The sequence below is a fragment of the Cherax quadricarinatus genome, chromosome 13 (genome assembly GCF_038502225.1).
Source record: "Cherax quadricarinatus isolate ZL_2023a chromosome 13, ASM3850222v1, whole genome shotgun sequence".
Classification (NCBI taxonomy): Eukaryota; Metazoa; Arthropoda; class Malacostraca; order Decapoda; family Parastacidae; genus Cherax; species Cherax quadricarinatus.
Window position 1 is genome coordinate 1,393,496 of NC_091304.1, and position 14,275 is coordinate 1,407,770.

Genomic DNA, 14,275 nt, shown 5'->3' on the forward strand with positions numbered 1-14,275 from the left:
CAAGCAGGAGACCACCAAGGCACGCATTTCTGAGAATGCCTGCCCGAAGTTTGGGGTATAGAATGAGAAGCTGCGGTGAAAACGGAGGATGAGAAGAGGTGTAAAAGCTCATCGATGGAGGACGAAGAAGGAACCTCTTTAAAAACAGTCAGGTGTGAGTAAAGGTTCCAATTTGCCCGATTAAATTGCCAGCGTGGGGTGCGAAGAGGTGGCGAATATGAAGGGGAAGTAAGAATGATTGGGAAGTGATCACTGTCATGTAAGTCCGGGAGAACAGACCAAGTAAAGTCTAATGCGGTGGAGGAAGAGCAAACTGAGAGATCGATGCAAGAGAGAGTATGAGTCCGAGGATCAAAATGGGTGTGAGTACCTGTATTTAAAACATGGAGGGGGTGGGTGGCAAGAAAAGCCTCTAACTGAATTCCTCGGGAATCACAGTGAGACCCTCCCCAGAGGAAATGGTGGGCATTAAAATCACCAAGTAACAGAATCGGTGGCGGTAATGACGAAACAAGGAAGGCAAAATCCGGAATAGATAATGCCCGAGAAGGAGAGAGATATAAAGAACAGAGCGTATACCACCTATGTAAGTGGATACGGGCTGCTGTGTAATGCAGCGAAGTATGAACAAATAGCTGATGGTACGGAATATCAGTGCGGAGAAGAAGGGCACTTTCATTAAAGGTCCCATCAGGAAAAGGATCTGAAGAATACAATAAATTATAGCCTGAGATGTGAGAAATAACAGCAGAGTGTAATTTTGGTTCTTGTAAGCAAACACCAACAGGGGCAAACTGGGAGAGTAACATCTGAAGCTCACCCCGATTACCCCTGAGGCCGCGTATATTCCACTGTAAAAAGGCCATGATTGGCAATGATAGAGATACTTGAAATCCGCAGGTAAGGGTTCCTACGGACTAGAAGGGTTAGAAAAGTCCACATGCGGAGGCAGTGGAAAATGTTCAAGCAGCGAAGGAACGGTGCGCTGTGAAGAAAGGAGTTGCGCAGATGGAGCAGAGGAGAGAGAAAGAGCGGAAGGTGGATCAGTGTCCATTGATGGTTTGGTCTCTGCAATATATTCAGAGATTGCTTCAAGTGTTTCGGAATTCAGAGATGTCGTATGGGAGACAATATTGGGAATGGTAGGGGGAGGATGAGTAAAGATTGGAACTGTATTGGACTGTACCAAGGTAGGGGGGGGCGAAAGGGTGGAGGGAACTGGAGAAGCGTGGCAGGGGACAGAAGAGACAGGAACCTGGGAGGTGGCAGAAGAGGAAGAAACTTGGGAGGGAACAGGGGAGGAAGGTACATTACGAGGAGGAGGGTGAACCTCTGCACTTGTAACTGAGCCAGTGAGAGGGGAAGAACTAGGGACAGAGACAGGGAGGGTAAAATGAGGAGGTGGAAGATGGGTAGGAGGTGTTACCGGACCTTTTTTTGACTTTTGAGAATTAGAGGGACGATTGGGAAGAGGTGTCGTACGAGGTCTCGTCGATACTGAGGCTTGTAAGAGAGAACTCGAAGAAGCGAGATTAGACTGAGGCGTTGAAGTAGGGACGTCTGAGCCGAGGACAGCAAAAGGATTAGATACAGGAGTGATTATGGGAGAGGTAACCACAGAGGTGGGTGTAGAAGATGGGATACCAGAAGTGGGGGGACGTTTTGAAACACGGGAATAAGAAACACGTGGGAGTCTCCCTTGGAGGCGGAGATGAGAAACTGCCATGGCATAAGGGAGACCTTCTGTCTCTTTGAGGTAACGGATTTCCCGCTCGTTTAAATAGACCTGACAACGGCGAGAGTACGAAGGGTGAGCCTCATGACAGTTAAGGCAAGAGGGAGATCGATTGCAAGACGTATTAGAATGGTCATCGGCACCACAGACTGGGCATTCGGCGATAGATCTGCAATATTTCGCTGGATGGCCAAATCGCCAGCAATTTCTACACTGTTGTGGTGTAGGGATCACCTTTCGAACTTGTAACCGATGTCCTGCTATATAAACTGAGGATGGGAGTTCTCGGCTGTCAAAAGTTAAACGAGCCACATTGCTAGGGTATCGTCTCCGCCCACGGGCAGGAAGAACGTAAGTGTCTACCTTGAGGATTGGGAGATCTTGGAGTTCCAGCTGTTCTAGAATGTCGGTGCCACATGTCTGGAAATTTTGTTGAACTATGGTATGGGGCAGAATAACGGTACCACTACAAGAATTGAGGGAATGATGTTTTTCAAGGGTGACAGGAACAGTATCTATATGGGAAAGACGAGAGAGCTCACGAGCCTGGGTAGCATTCTGTACAGTAATGATGCGCGTACCGCTCTTAAGAGCATGAAAAGAAATATCTTTACCAACATGGCGTAGGAGTGCCTTGCCAATACTATGGTCAGAAAGATAGGCAGTAGAGGAAGTTGGTCGTAAAGTGAAGAATTTAGTCCACTGTTCAGTCTGAAACTGAGCGTGGAAAGGTAGTGAAGGACGTGTCGATCGTTTCTGAGAAGAACGAGAAGGTGAAGGTGGAGAAGTATCATCAGCAGGTAATTGTCGTTGACGTTTAGGCGTGGGACCAGAGTTGGTCCGACGTGGAACGGGTCGGCGATTTGAAAATTGCCGCACCGTAGAGGGAGAGGCCGGAAGCATAGTCAGAGGAGAGCGAAGGTCTGATAAATCGAAGGAGTCAGTCGAGGCCTCAGTACCTGAAGCGGGTGAGGAAACAGCACCGGCAACAGGTACAGAGGCATGAGGAATGTCTGAAGAGTGGTCCAAAGACGAGGCGGGGTCAGAACGGGGTGCGGTATCAAGAAGGGGCCCGGGGGTACCAGGTTCATGGACTAGGGCTGCCATGGTTAGGTTACTTCTTTCTTTTTGTTTTTAAGAAAAAAAAAGAAAGAAGAAAAGAAAATAAAAATAAAAAAAAAGAAAAAAAAAGGGGGGACCGGGGAGGGATAGTTCCTAGGAGGAATGAAAGGGCCAGAAATCTCCCTCCGCGCCCAAGAGGACTCGACACCGCTAGTAGCGCAGATGCAGCATGGAACCCGTGCCATACCCTACCCTTCATGCCAGTAAACCAGCAATCTGGGATAGCAACCTCACATCTGCCGAGCTACCTCGGTGGACAAAAGAGAGGGCGGCCGGATATCCGCCACAAAGCATACCTCCTTCAGCCACCACCCCCGGAATCCGAAAGGTGGCTTCCAGAGATACACCCGTCGCCCAAAAGACACCCAAAGCTACTCCGGGATACCGGAGAGGGATCGGGACATCCCTAGGCAATCCAGATTCCACGGCAAACTACGCCACCGCCAAGAAACCTCAACGGAATGGGATGGACCCCGGTGTCCTTTCCCCTACCTAGGAACTAGCGCGCCTGTGGGAGAAATCCCAAAGGACAAAAAGAGGAAGGGCAAAAGGGAGGAGTGGGGAGGAGGAGGAGGAAAGGAAAAAGGGGAGGATGGGGAGGATGGGATAGGGGAGGGGAGATTGGGGGGTAATTAGGTTCGGTCTGAGGAAGAAGACCGATAGGTCTAATTCCTCAGACCAAGAGCCTCTTCACCACGCCAAGGAGCCCCCCTTGAAGAGGTGTGGCTTAGCGCTTCTTTCTTTGATTATAATAATAATCCGGGCAGTGTTAGTGGAGGCAGAAAATCATTAATAGGCCTCTCTCGTACACGAGTGATACACCTGATGCAGATGTATTAACACCTTCTCACCTAATATGTGGAAGGAAATTGGAAGCGGCCAGTCTATAGAGATAATCCGGAAGAAAGTGATGAAGATTACAATGTGGCAGTGTTGTGTAATAAATTTAAAATGTTAAGTAATTGATCATTGGTCTAATGTGTGGCGTAAGGAATATCTTCTTACACGATGTGAACACTTATGGTGTGACAGAGGCAGTAAATCGACAGACCATTCAACCAGGTGACTGTTAATTGACACTGAACATCCAACATTGTGGCCTCTGGGCAAAGTATTGACATTGTACCCAGATACACAAGGTGTTGTCAGGAATGTCAAAGTGTTGTGTCATGGCCAGGAAAGTTTACGCACAATTAATAAACTGATTCCCTTGGAATTAGGTGTTCAGTCAAACGTAAATGAAAATCTGAGGGAAAGTGACATGAGTGATATGGAAGATAACGCAGACCAAGTGATGCTGGAAGATGAAATCGTAGTAAGACCTACTAGAACAGCCACTCAAGCCAGAACTGGCTGGAATCGTCTCCTAAAGGAAGGAGTAATTTGAATCGTTTAGCAACGAACTCCGGCCGGCGGCAGTGTGGAAAATACTGTATATATTTTCCAGAAATTCAGTATTTATATGTAAATAGATGGCCATACTGTATTTAATAATATTTGTCATAGAAAACAAAGTCTGCGTCTGCACAGACGAGACTCACCATCTTGGTTTCGAATTTTGTACAAACATTGGTGTAATGGGAAGAATTTTGTGTGCTCAAATAGGAGGCAAAATTGGTGGATGTGCATTCCTGCATAACTTGAGATATCAGACGACTGGACAATACAGCTCCAGCAACCTCGGACAGTTAGAGCGAGGTTTTCTGAGTATGTATATTTCATTTAATTAATAGGTCCAGAGCAACTTGTGGATATGACAGTGGTAGGTATCGAAGGGGGACATTTTTTGCGACCTAAGTGTCCCAAATTCCTACTTGTCTGATTAATAATAGTTATCATTGTTCATTTACTGTTTATATACACATACACATGGATATATATATATATATATATATATATATATATTATATATATATATATATATATATATATCCAAGTAAATGCAATTTTCCACACCTACTACCTTTAATATACCTTGGAAGAATTTCGAGAGTATCTGCTGAGCCCAGCCATGGACCAGGTTTGTCAGGTGCTTGCCTGGTCAACCAAGCTGTTGCTGCTGGAGACCCACTGTCCCACATACCCATCACAGCCTGGTTGATCTGGCACCTGGTGAAGATACTCTAGTTTCCTCTTGAAGGCTTCCACACTTCTTCCAGCCGTGTTGCTGGTATCTTCTGGCAAGATGTTGAATAGTCTGGGACCCCGGATGTTGAGTGTTCCCCTATTGTCCCCACCGCACCCCTGCTCCTCACCGGGTTTATTTTACACCTCCTCCCATATTTCTCACTCGTGTGTTATCGTAGTGTGCAGCTTTGGGACCAGGCCCTCGAGTACTTTCCAGGTATCTTTCTCCTCCGCTCCAACGAATGTATGTTCGAGACTTGCAGGCGTTCCCGGTACTTCAGGTGCTTTACTGGCCGCATTATTATTATAATCAAAAAGAAGCGCTAAGCCACAAGGGCTATACAGCGCTGCTTTACTGGCCACAAACGATCTATTGTTCCAGCTCCCATATTTTTCCTGCTTTGAACGGGACCGTCAGTACTGAGCAATATTCTAAGTGACGGAGCACTAGCGATTCCAGTGTCACCATCGGAATTATTTCCCTTCTTTGAAAATTCTCAATACCCACCCTGTCATAATCTGTCTTGTTATGGTCCTTAAAAGAAATGTATACTGTTCCTTTCGAGTTAATTTTTTTTTTCCATACCCAAGCAGCTGGAACTTATCACCATGTTCTCCACTGCCCACTGGAAAACCGTTTATGTTTTCCTGTACTTTTTCAGTGTCCTTTACCAGTGATTGTCGTCTGCAAATTATAAATAATGTGCGGGGTGTTTTTTGTCTGCTATGAGGACGAGAAACAGCAGGTGTCAGGACAGCACCTTGGGGCAGATTATCAAGGGGGAAGCGTTAAACCCGGAGGATTATACAGCGCCTGGGGGGTGGATGTGGAAGGCATTCAGGCTTAATTCGGGGAACTGGAACAGATCCAATTCCCTAAATCAAGAGCCCCTCACCAACATCAAGGAACCTTGGGGCAGAGCTTTTGACCTCGCTGTTGCTGGATCTTGCCCTGTTCACTACCAGTGTGTTGTGTTAGGAGCCCGTAAATCCATCTACCTACCTTCCCCGTAATACCCATGGCCTCCACTTTGTGCCCTACCACTCCATGATCACATTTGTCAAACACCTTTGCATGTGTAAATCAATCTGCGTTTTGGTCGTCTTCCAATGCCTCCCTGTCAGTGGTTCAGCAGCTGTGACGGGCATAATCGTCCTGCTCTAAAACCATGCTGGTTCAACCGGCCCATTTAATTTGTAATCTCTCGTCTCATCACTCTTTCAAAAGATTTTTATGCGAGAGGTTAGGGCTACTGGTCTAATTTTTAGCTAGTGCTCTACCTCTGTACTCTAAAGCCTCCGGTATTTCACCTAGATCTAAGCTTTCTCCAAAGAATGGCGAGCGCTTGTGCTAATGGTACTTAACACTTTATGAACAGAACAGAGCATTCCATGAATCTGGTCCAGGTGCTGAGTGGGTAGGTATGCTGTCCATTTCACTTCCGAAAACTATGGGATTTGTACTAATAGTAGTTAGTTGGTCTGTGCAGCCTTCTTATATTTTTTTTTATATTCAATACAAAATAATGGTTAATGAATGTTTAAAGTGGTAAAGTGCAGGCAATATGAGGTAGACTTCACAGACTAGAGGGAAGTAAACCAGACATGCAACTATTCTCAACATTATGAGGCTTTCCCTGGTGTAACAGGTCATGGATAGTAGCACAAGGGGAGGGGGGTTATAATCTCTAGACAACTGATTTAGAGGAAATTTCAACCATTACCACTTTTCAAAGGAGATGCTACACGAAAGGGTTAAAGAAAATTCGTAATTTATTGAAATTTCAATATTTATAAATAGAAATTCTATCTAGAATCCAAAAACAGATCCACTGAGTAACCAAAAATGCACTCATCACGGTAGCAAATTTAATGTGAATCTTCTCTTGCCATACTGTAGCCAGAAAAGGCCAGCACTATACATCAGAGCCTGGAAAAAAAGAAATTAGGGTTTCTAATATCTATGAAACAAATCCTATGAATAAACTTGCATGAGTATTCAACTATCACTATTTTTATTAGTATTAGTCCATTAATTATTTTATGATCCAAATTAATTATAAGCATTCACTGAAACTAATGCACAATGTAATATTTGAAAACTAGTCAACTTTAAATTACTTTGTGATAAAACTTCCAGCCTACCTTTATACTTTCCCGTGATTTCCAAAACTCGATAGAGCCACCTGAAAAGAAATCCATAATGAAGATAGGGGAATACAGGAAAAAAAAACTAGTAGCAGTAAACTTTTTAAAGATTCAGACAAATGCCTCTAAACATCAAGCTACAACTTCCTAAGGGTGCTGAAGCAGCATCACAGAACGTGGTAACAAACCTCAACAGATCCTCAGCAAGAAGCAGGTCAGAAAAAAGTAAAGGTAGTATCATTTTATCATCATATATTTACAAACGCAATTAATGCGCTTTATTACTGGCTTGGCTTCACAGGCTTAAACCTTTTAGATTCTTCCCTCCCCTAGTCTTTTCACATTAGATACCATTTATCCGAGAAAACAGGGCTGGTTTCCTTTGACCAGTGCCACTTGCTAAAATCAACAAGATAAATAAAAGGGGAGATATTTTTAAATTAATAAAGTACCTTTTTCAGGGGAAAATGACAACCTTTTGAAGGCACTTTATTATTCCATCACTGACAGCTTCAGCAGTAAATACTCCCCATATTATATCCAATCTATTCCATTAACTTTCATGGATTACAATATACAGTGGAACCTTGCCACTAACTTAATTCATTCCAGGAAGCTGTTCGAGTACTGATTTGTCCGAGTACCAAACAAATTTTTCCCAACCAACTTTCTTTTTGGCGAACAGTTCAAGTACAGAGGTTCCACTATTGTGGAAAGGGGCCAGAAGCAATCAAACTTAAAACATATCTAACCTACCACTGAAGAAAGGCAATGATCAGCAAGTGCAGCAAACTAAAGCAGCCCAAAGATCACATGGTACTACCGAGGAAAATGTTTTGTTAGTAAAGAGTACTGAACACTCACTAGGCTAAAGCTGAAGACAGTTATTACACTTTTCCTAGTTACAAAAGGATTTCCAGTAAACAGCAAGACAGAGCAAATGATTGTGCTTCAGGAGACTTCCTTCAATCAAATATAACTGCTAGTGTACCTATATAAATGTCATTAACATTAATTGGTATTTGCCCAAATGGAAGACATACTACTGAAAGGTGATTTTTTTTTTCAGGACCACAAGTAGCTTGAAAGCAAGCAGATTTTTCCCAAGGAAATGTTTGTGCCAGGAATGTCTAGTGTTTATTTTAATATGGGTATTTCTGCAAAACTGGTCAAATACAGACCTCTCTACACTTCATGGTTGAATGGAGCAATGGAAATTGCTGATGCAAATACTGCCCAGATACCACTAAGTCTGTGCAATTCTACAAGTCTTCTATCAAATTAATACTTTTGGTGTCATTACCTACAGAAAGATTCTCTACCATTCCAGATTTTTTTTTGACGTGGGCAACGAAATTTCGGGTTTCAGAGTGAAAGGTTAAGAGAGAATACAGTAGGGCCCTGCCTTAAGGTGTTTCACTAATATGGACATTTCAAATTATGACCAAAATTCTCTATACTGCTCCCCCGATCTTTTTAATATGGTCACAGCACCCCACCCGGGTTCACATTCTTTGAGCACATCTATTGTCTTGAAACTTACAAAATAAACATGAAAATTAAAATTTAACATTCAAACTAGTGTGATCAGCCTGAAGGCATAAGCAAATTTTTTCTGCTACAAGCAGCAATGACTATAGCTATGTAAATCTTTTCAAATGGCTATTTAAAATCAAATTTACCTCACCTGTAGATGGTGTAATAAAGCACCTTCCCATCCTGTAAAGAAAGATTCAATTCAGTAGTAATTACAACAGTGACAATTGTTAATTAAAGCTATTATCAAATCAGGCATGGGTATTCTACACAAAAGGTTAAGTGACGAATATCTTCAGGAGACTCATCCTAATATCATCATAATTACAAGCCTTAGTACACCTACACAAAACTGTTAAATTATATTTAATGAATTTCTCCAGTTAGTATGATTTTCAATGCATTTAATGCAAGTGGAATTTCAGAATTCTGAAATGTCAAACATTGGAAATACCTTACACCACTCCTACATTTCAGATGGCTCACCATTTGAAAGCCTGAATTGCAGATATACAATGCTTTGATTGTAATCACTATTATGCTAAACTTTATATACTATTTTTATCTTGTGATATGCAATTTGTGGTACTTGAATGTTACAACTTTATTCAATATTACAAAAAGGTTTTTAAATATTTACCTCAGTCTTCTTGGTTGAGGTTGAGAGACCCAGGGGTACTGCAAAGTAGTCTGCACATTACACATGTACCTTCAGAAAATTGAGATACATTTAAAAACAGGCTAATCAGAAATCGAATCAAAACTATTAAGACTGGGGCGATAGAGCCATCACAGTAGCTACCTTGTCCCCATAAATTTTGCAAGAGTAAAGTTAAAAATTGCAGAATCGCTGCCACCTCATCCCAGCAAGTCAATTTTTGAATGTAGTATATAACTAATTAGCAAACCCAAACTACAACAGTTTATGCATTTAAAAATCATTCCTGTTTACCATTAAAATATTTTGCCAAAAAATACATTAGATGCCATAGGTGAACTAATATTAATCCTTTCAGCGTCACGACCCCTGCTCGCAAACTTGCTCCGAAGGTAATGAAACCAAAATTACAAAATTTTACAGAAAACCTTTGGAATTACACTCTTGAAGTTAGCAGTCGTAAGTGGCATTTAGGCATCAATGATTTCATCCCCTCTGAACCCTATTTTAGGCCAATTTAATTATTGCAGCCTACCAAATTCATAGCCATTTCACTAAAACTAAAACTTATTTTATTGAGTACAAGAAACTGCCTATTACCTATTTCAACTACATCAGAAATTACTAATTTTGCCAATTTTACACAAAATTACTCCCTTCTTATATTACACTTGCATTTCATTTTGAATTTTTATTCACAAAAATTATATTAGATGATTTACTGTTATTCAGAACACAATAATTGTATAATATTAGCACATTCATGAATGCACATTAGACTCAAAGGGGATGTAAATAGCATGCTGAAAATTTCCAGCCAAGACAGGCCTTGCAGCAATGGTTTAAAGATGGAAAAATCCAGATTTAGAGTTGTGGACGAGTGGAACAAAGTCCCAAGTACAGTCAAGGCTAAAACGTTGTGTAGTTTTAAAAATAGGTTAGATAAATACAGGAGTGGGTGCGAGTTGGACCTGGCTAGCTTATGCTGCTGGGTCTGGTGCCGTGCTCCTTCCTTGAGTGGAGGTGATGAGACTGGGTGGGTCATTGGGCTAATCCGGGGGAGGGGGGGGGGGGGCAGAGCATGGACCTGCTTGGCATGGGTCAGTAGGCCTATTGCAGTGTTCCTTATGTTCTTATCACCAGCAAAACAGTTATTGCTGATGCAGGCAAATTTCATAGATGATTAAGAGTAAAATATTTAGGGCAAATATGGCTAAGAGGGTGCAAATTGACAACTAAATAGGTCAAGTGGAGCCAAGTGCCAAGACAAGCCCCCAACAACAATGAAAAGCCAGTAATCCTAAGCAAGTGCAGAACAAAATTCAAAGACAAATTTATCAGTTAATAATCTAACCTTGCACTATAACTGGATCAGAGTAAGAAAAGGTTGCCCAGGGACACCTGTTAAAAGAAAAAATAATTAGAAAAAATTTGATTACAAAATATTTAATGTTATACTATTCTTAATTCAGTTCTGGCACATTTCATGTATATCAAATAATGTAGGTATAAAGCATCATGATTATCCTTAAATAGATAATACTTATGAATTAAGGCAACTTATGTTTAGTTATGTTCAGGATACCTAACTAGAGTACATTCTGTAGTGATTATGGCAATTAACCAGAAGGAACATTCACTATTTCACAATGTAGCAATAACCACAATTAAACCATACCCCCGGCCGGGACTGAACCCGCAGTCATAGAGTCAAAACTCCAGCCCGTCGCGTTAGCCACTAGACCAGCTAGCCACAATAAGATTCATCCAACTAGGTATATTTCTACACCATAGGAAGGTTAGCACAGGCACCACTGTGACCACAAATGCAAGTTTTTACAGACGAATCTCCAGCTAGAGTGGCCGTGACGAACTCTAGCTCAAGTCCCTTCACTGCCGTCAACATGACTCAAGAAATCGTAATGACACGATTGCAAACAAACCATACCAATCGTGTCATTACGATTTCTTGAGTAAATAACCACAACTCAAATTACCCTTGAAATTTTAACACTGCATCCCCATCCTTTAAAACACAAACACTATTCCCTATCTCCTGAACTACAATTCTCCATCTGCCACTCCCTCCCTGTGTGCATGTACGATTGTGTATATACATTGCGTCCATCCCTCATGTTAGTCCATACCTACCTGGACGTCTCACTCCCCATCTTTCCATTACTCTTCTAAAACATTCCTACTGAATGCTAAGCCCCCAAACTAAGAAATTATCTTCACCCAATTATTAGTAATATAAATTACTTTTCATAAACACACACTTTTAAACTTATAAATATTTACCTCCAAAGACTTCCTGGTTGACAGCCCAGAGGCACTGGGTGGTTGCTGTCTACCAACCTACTACCTATCTACCATCTACAAATATATTCAACAACCACGGTGACATCACACATCCTTGTCTAAGGCCTACTTTTACTGGGAAATAATTTCCCTCTTTCCTACATACTCTAACTTGAGCCTCACTATCCTCATAAAAACTCTTCATTGCTTTCAGTAACCTACACCATACACCTGCAACATCTGCCACATTGCTCCCCTATCCACCCTGTCATACGCCTCTTCCAAATCCATAAATGCCACAAAGACCTCTAACCTTATTTAGCCACACACACCCTACCTTTCCTAAAGCCTCCTTGTTCATCTGCTATCCTATTCTCAGTCTTACTCTTAATTCTTTCAATAACTACCACACACGTTACCAGGTATACTCAAACTTATCCCCCTATAATTTTTTCACTCTTTTGTCCCCTTTGCCTTTATACAAAGGAACTATGCATGCTTTCTGCCAATCCCTAGGTACCTTACCTTCTTCCATACATTAAATAATTGCACCAACCACTCCAAAACTATACATATCAAATATACATATACATGTATACATATACATATCAATGTAGGCATAAAGCATCATGATTATCCTTAAAAAGATAATACTTAGGAATTAAGGCAACTTATGTTCAGTTATGTTCAGGTTACCTAACTAGAGTACATTCTGTAGTGATTATGGCAATAAACCAAAAGGAACATTCACTATTTCACAATGTAGCAATAACCACAATTCAAATTACCCTTGAAATTTTAACACTGCATCCCCATCCTTTAAAATACAAACACACTATTCCCTAACTCCTGAACTACATCTCTCCATCTGCCACTCCCTCCCTGTGTGCATGTATGATTGTGTATATACATTGTGCCCATCCCTCATGTTAGTTCGTACCTACCTGGACATCACTCCATCTTTCCATTACTCTTCTAAAACATTCCTACTAAATGCTAAGCCCCCAAACTAGGAAATTATCTTCACCCAATTACTAGTAGTATAAATTACTTTTCATAAACATGCACTTTTGAACTTACAAACATTTACCTCCAAAGACTTCCTGGTTGACAGCCCAGAGGCACTGCAAAGAAGATCAGTACATTAGAGACACGGCTTTAGAGAATTTAATTATCCTGTTTAGTGTTAATCAGAAATCGAATCGGCAAAACCATTACGACTGGGGCGATAGAGTCATCACATTAATTTTGCATAGAGAAAAAAAATTTGAAAACATTGAAGAATCACCTTGCCAACTTATCCCAGTACTTTTGCTAACATAACCCCTCTCAGTGGCATTCACACAAGACATCACAGCCAAAATGGAAGGAAAGTAATATATAGGAGAGGCCTGGGGACACAAATAATGAAAAGGTAATGTTTGTGCTAGGAATGCCTACATAGTTTTCCATTTTTTTTATATATAGGATCTTTTGGAATAAAAATATCCAAATTGCAGATTTCTGTACAGTTTCTTGCACTTATTTGATAAAACAAAGGCACATTAGCAAAATAGCTAAGAATCTGGTTGAATGCAGCAATGTAATTACTCAAAATAGGACCCAAAGAAAGTGAAATCGCCAATGTGTAAATTGCACTCGGAATGCTTACTTTGTGCCCGTGTAACTGACATTCCATCAAACTTGGTATTTTTTATATTACTTTCAGTGTATGTTTACTATAAGAATTTAACCCTTTAACTGTGAGAGACTGGGGAAAAAAATTCTTTGGGGTGGGGTGGGGAGGGGATTTTGAGAGAGAAAAAAAAAACTTAGTTTGATAGTTAACTTTTCAACTGAATATGACTAGAGTGAGTGGAATCTGAAGCTGGTGAAAAAATAATCACTAACTGGCAACAGGGGCATCAAAGCACCAGCAATCATTAGGCTTAATAATTTACTGACACTGTTGTATGATTTTTTTATATTAGATGTGTTTCAAGGTGTTTTAGCATTTCAAACATTGCTTCACTCAAGTGGGACCTGCACACGAGTAAACAGAATTATAACACAAAAACGTTAGAACATGTAGGTAGTAGGTTGGTAGACAGCAACCATTTGGAAAGTTACTAGCATACTGCCAAGCGAATGTACAATGGAAGCCTGCATCTGTTACACAATAGTAAGATTGCTGGTGTCTTTTCTGTCTCAAACATGAGATTTCAGCTACGTCTTGCTACTTTACTTAACCCCTTCAGGGTCCAAGGCCCAAATCTGAAGTGGTGCCCCAGTGTCCAAGAATTAAAAAAAAAAAAAAAAAAAAAAAATTATTTTTTCTTATGAAATGGTAGAGAATCTTTTTGTGAAGGTAATAAAACAAAAAGTACGAAACTTGATGGAAAATTGACGAGATTATGCTCTCGCAAATTTTGATGTGTCAGCGATATTTACGAATCTGCAATTTTGCCGACTTTGACTCCCATCTTAGGCCAATTACATTATTCCAGTCAACCAAATTCTTAGCTATTTCACTACTATTACTTCTATTCTATCGATTGAGCACAAGAAACCACCAAGTCTACTGTTTCAACTACAAATTAAAGTTATCGGAAATTGTTAATTTGGCCAATTTAACACAAAATTCAAAATATTCCAATTTCAAAATAGGG

The 14,275-nt window shown here is 40.9% G+C and overlaps 1 protein-coding gene across 1 annotated transcript in view; it reads right to left on the minus strand.

The window, feature by feature from the left end:
• Window positions 1–6,476: 6,476 nt before the first annotated feature.
• Window positions 6,477–14,275, minus strand: part of LOC128688592 (uncharacterized) — a 47,222-nt gene continuing 39,423 nt past the window's right edge. The window contains exons 5-10 of the mRNA XM_070084384.1: window positions 12,708–12,751; window positions 10,681–10,727; window positions 9,309–9,377; window positions 8,820–8,851; window positions 7,130–7,170; window positions 6,477–6,914 (exon numbers count right to left, since the gene is read on the minus strand). Of these exons, the coding sequence (XP_069940485.1) occupies window positions 10,687–10,727; window positions 12,708–12,751 (85 nt within the window). The 3' untranslated portion in view covers window positions 6,477–6,914; window positions 7,130–7,170; window positions 8,820–8,851; window positions 9,309–9,377; window positions 10,681–10,686. The remainder of the gene's footprint in view (window positions 6,915–7,129; window positions 7,171–8,819; window positions 8,852–9,308; window positions 9,378–10,680; window positions 10,728–12,707; window positions 12,752–14,275) is intronic.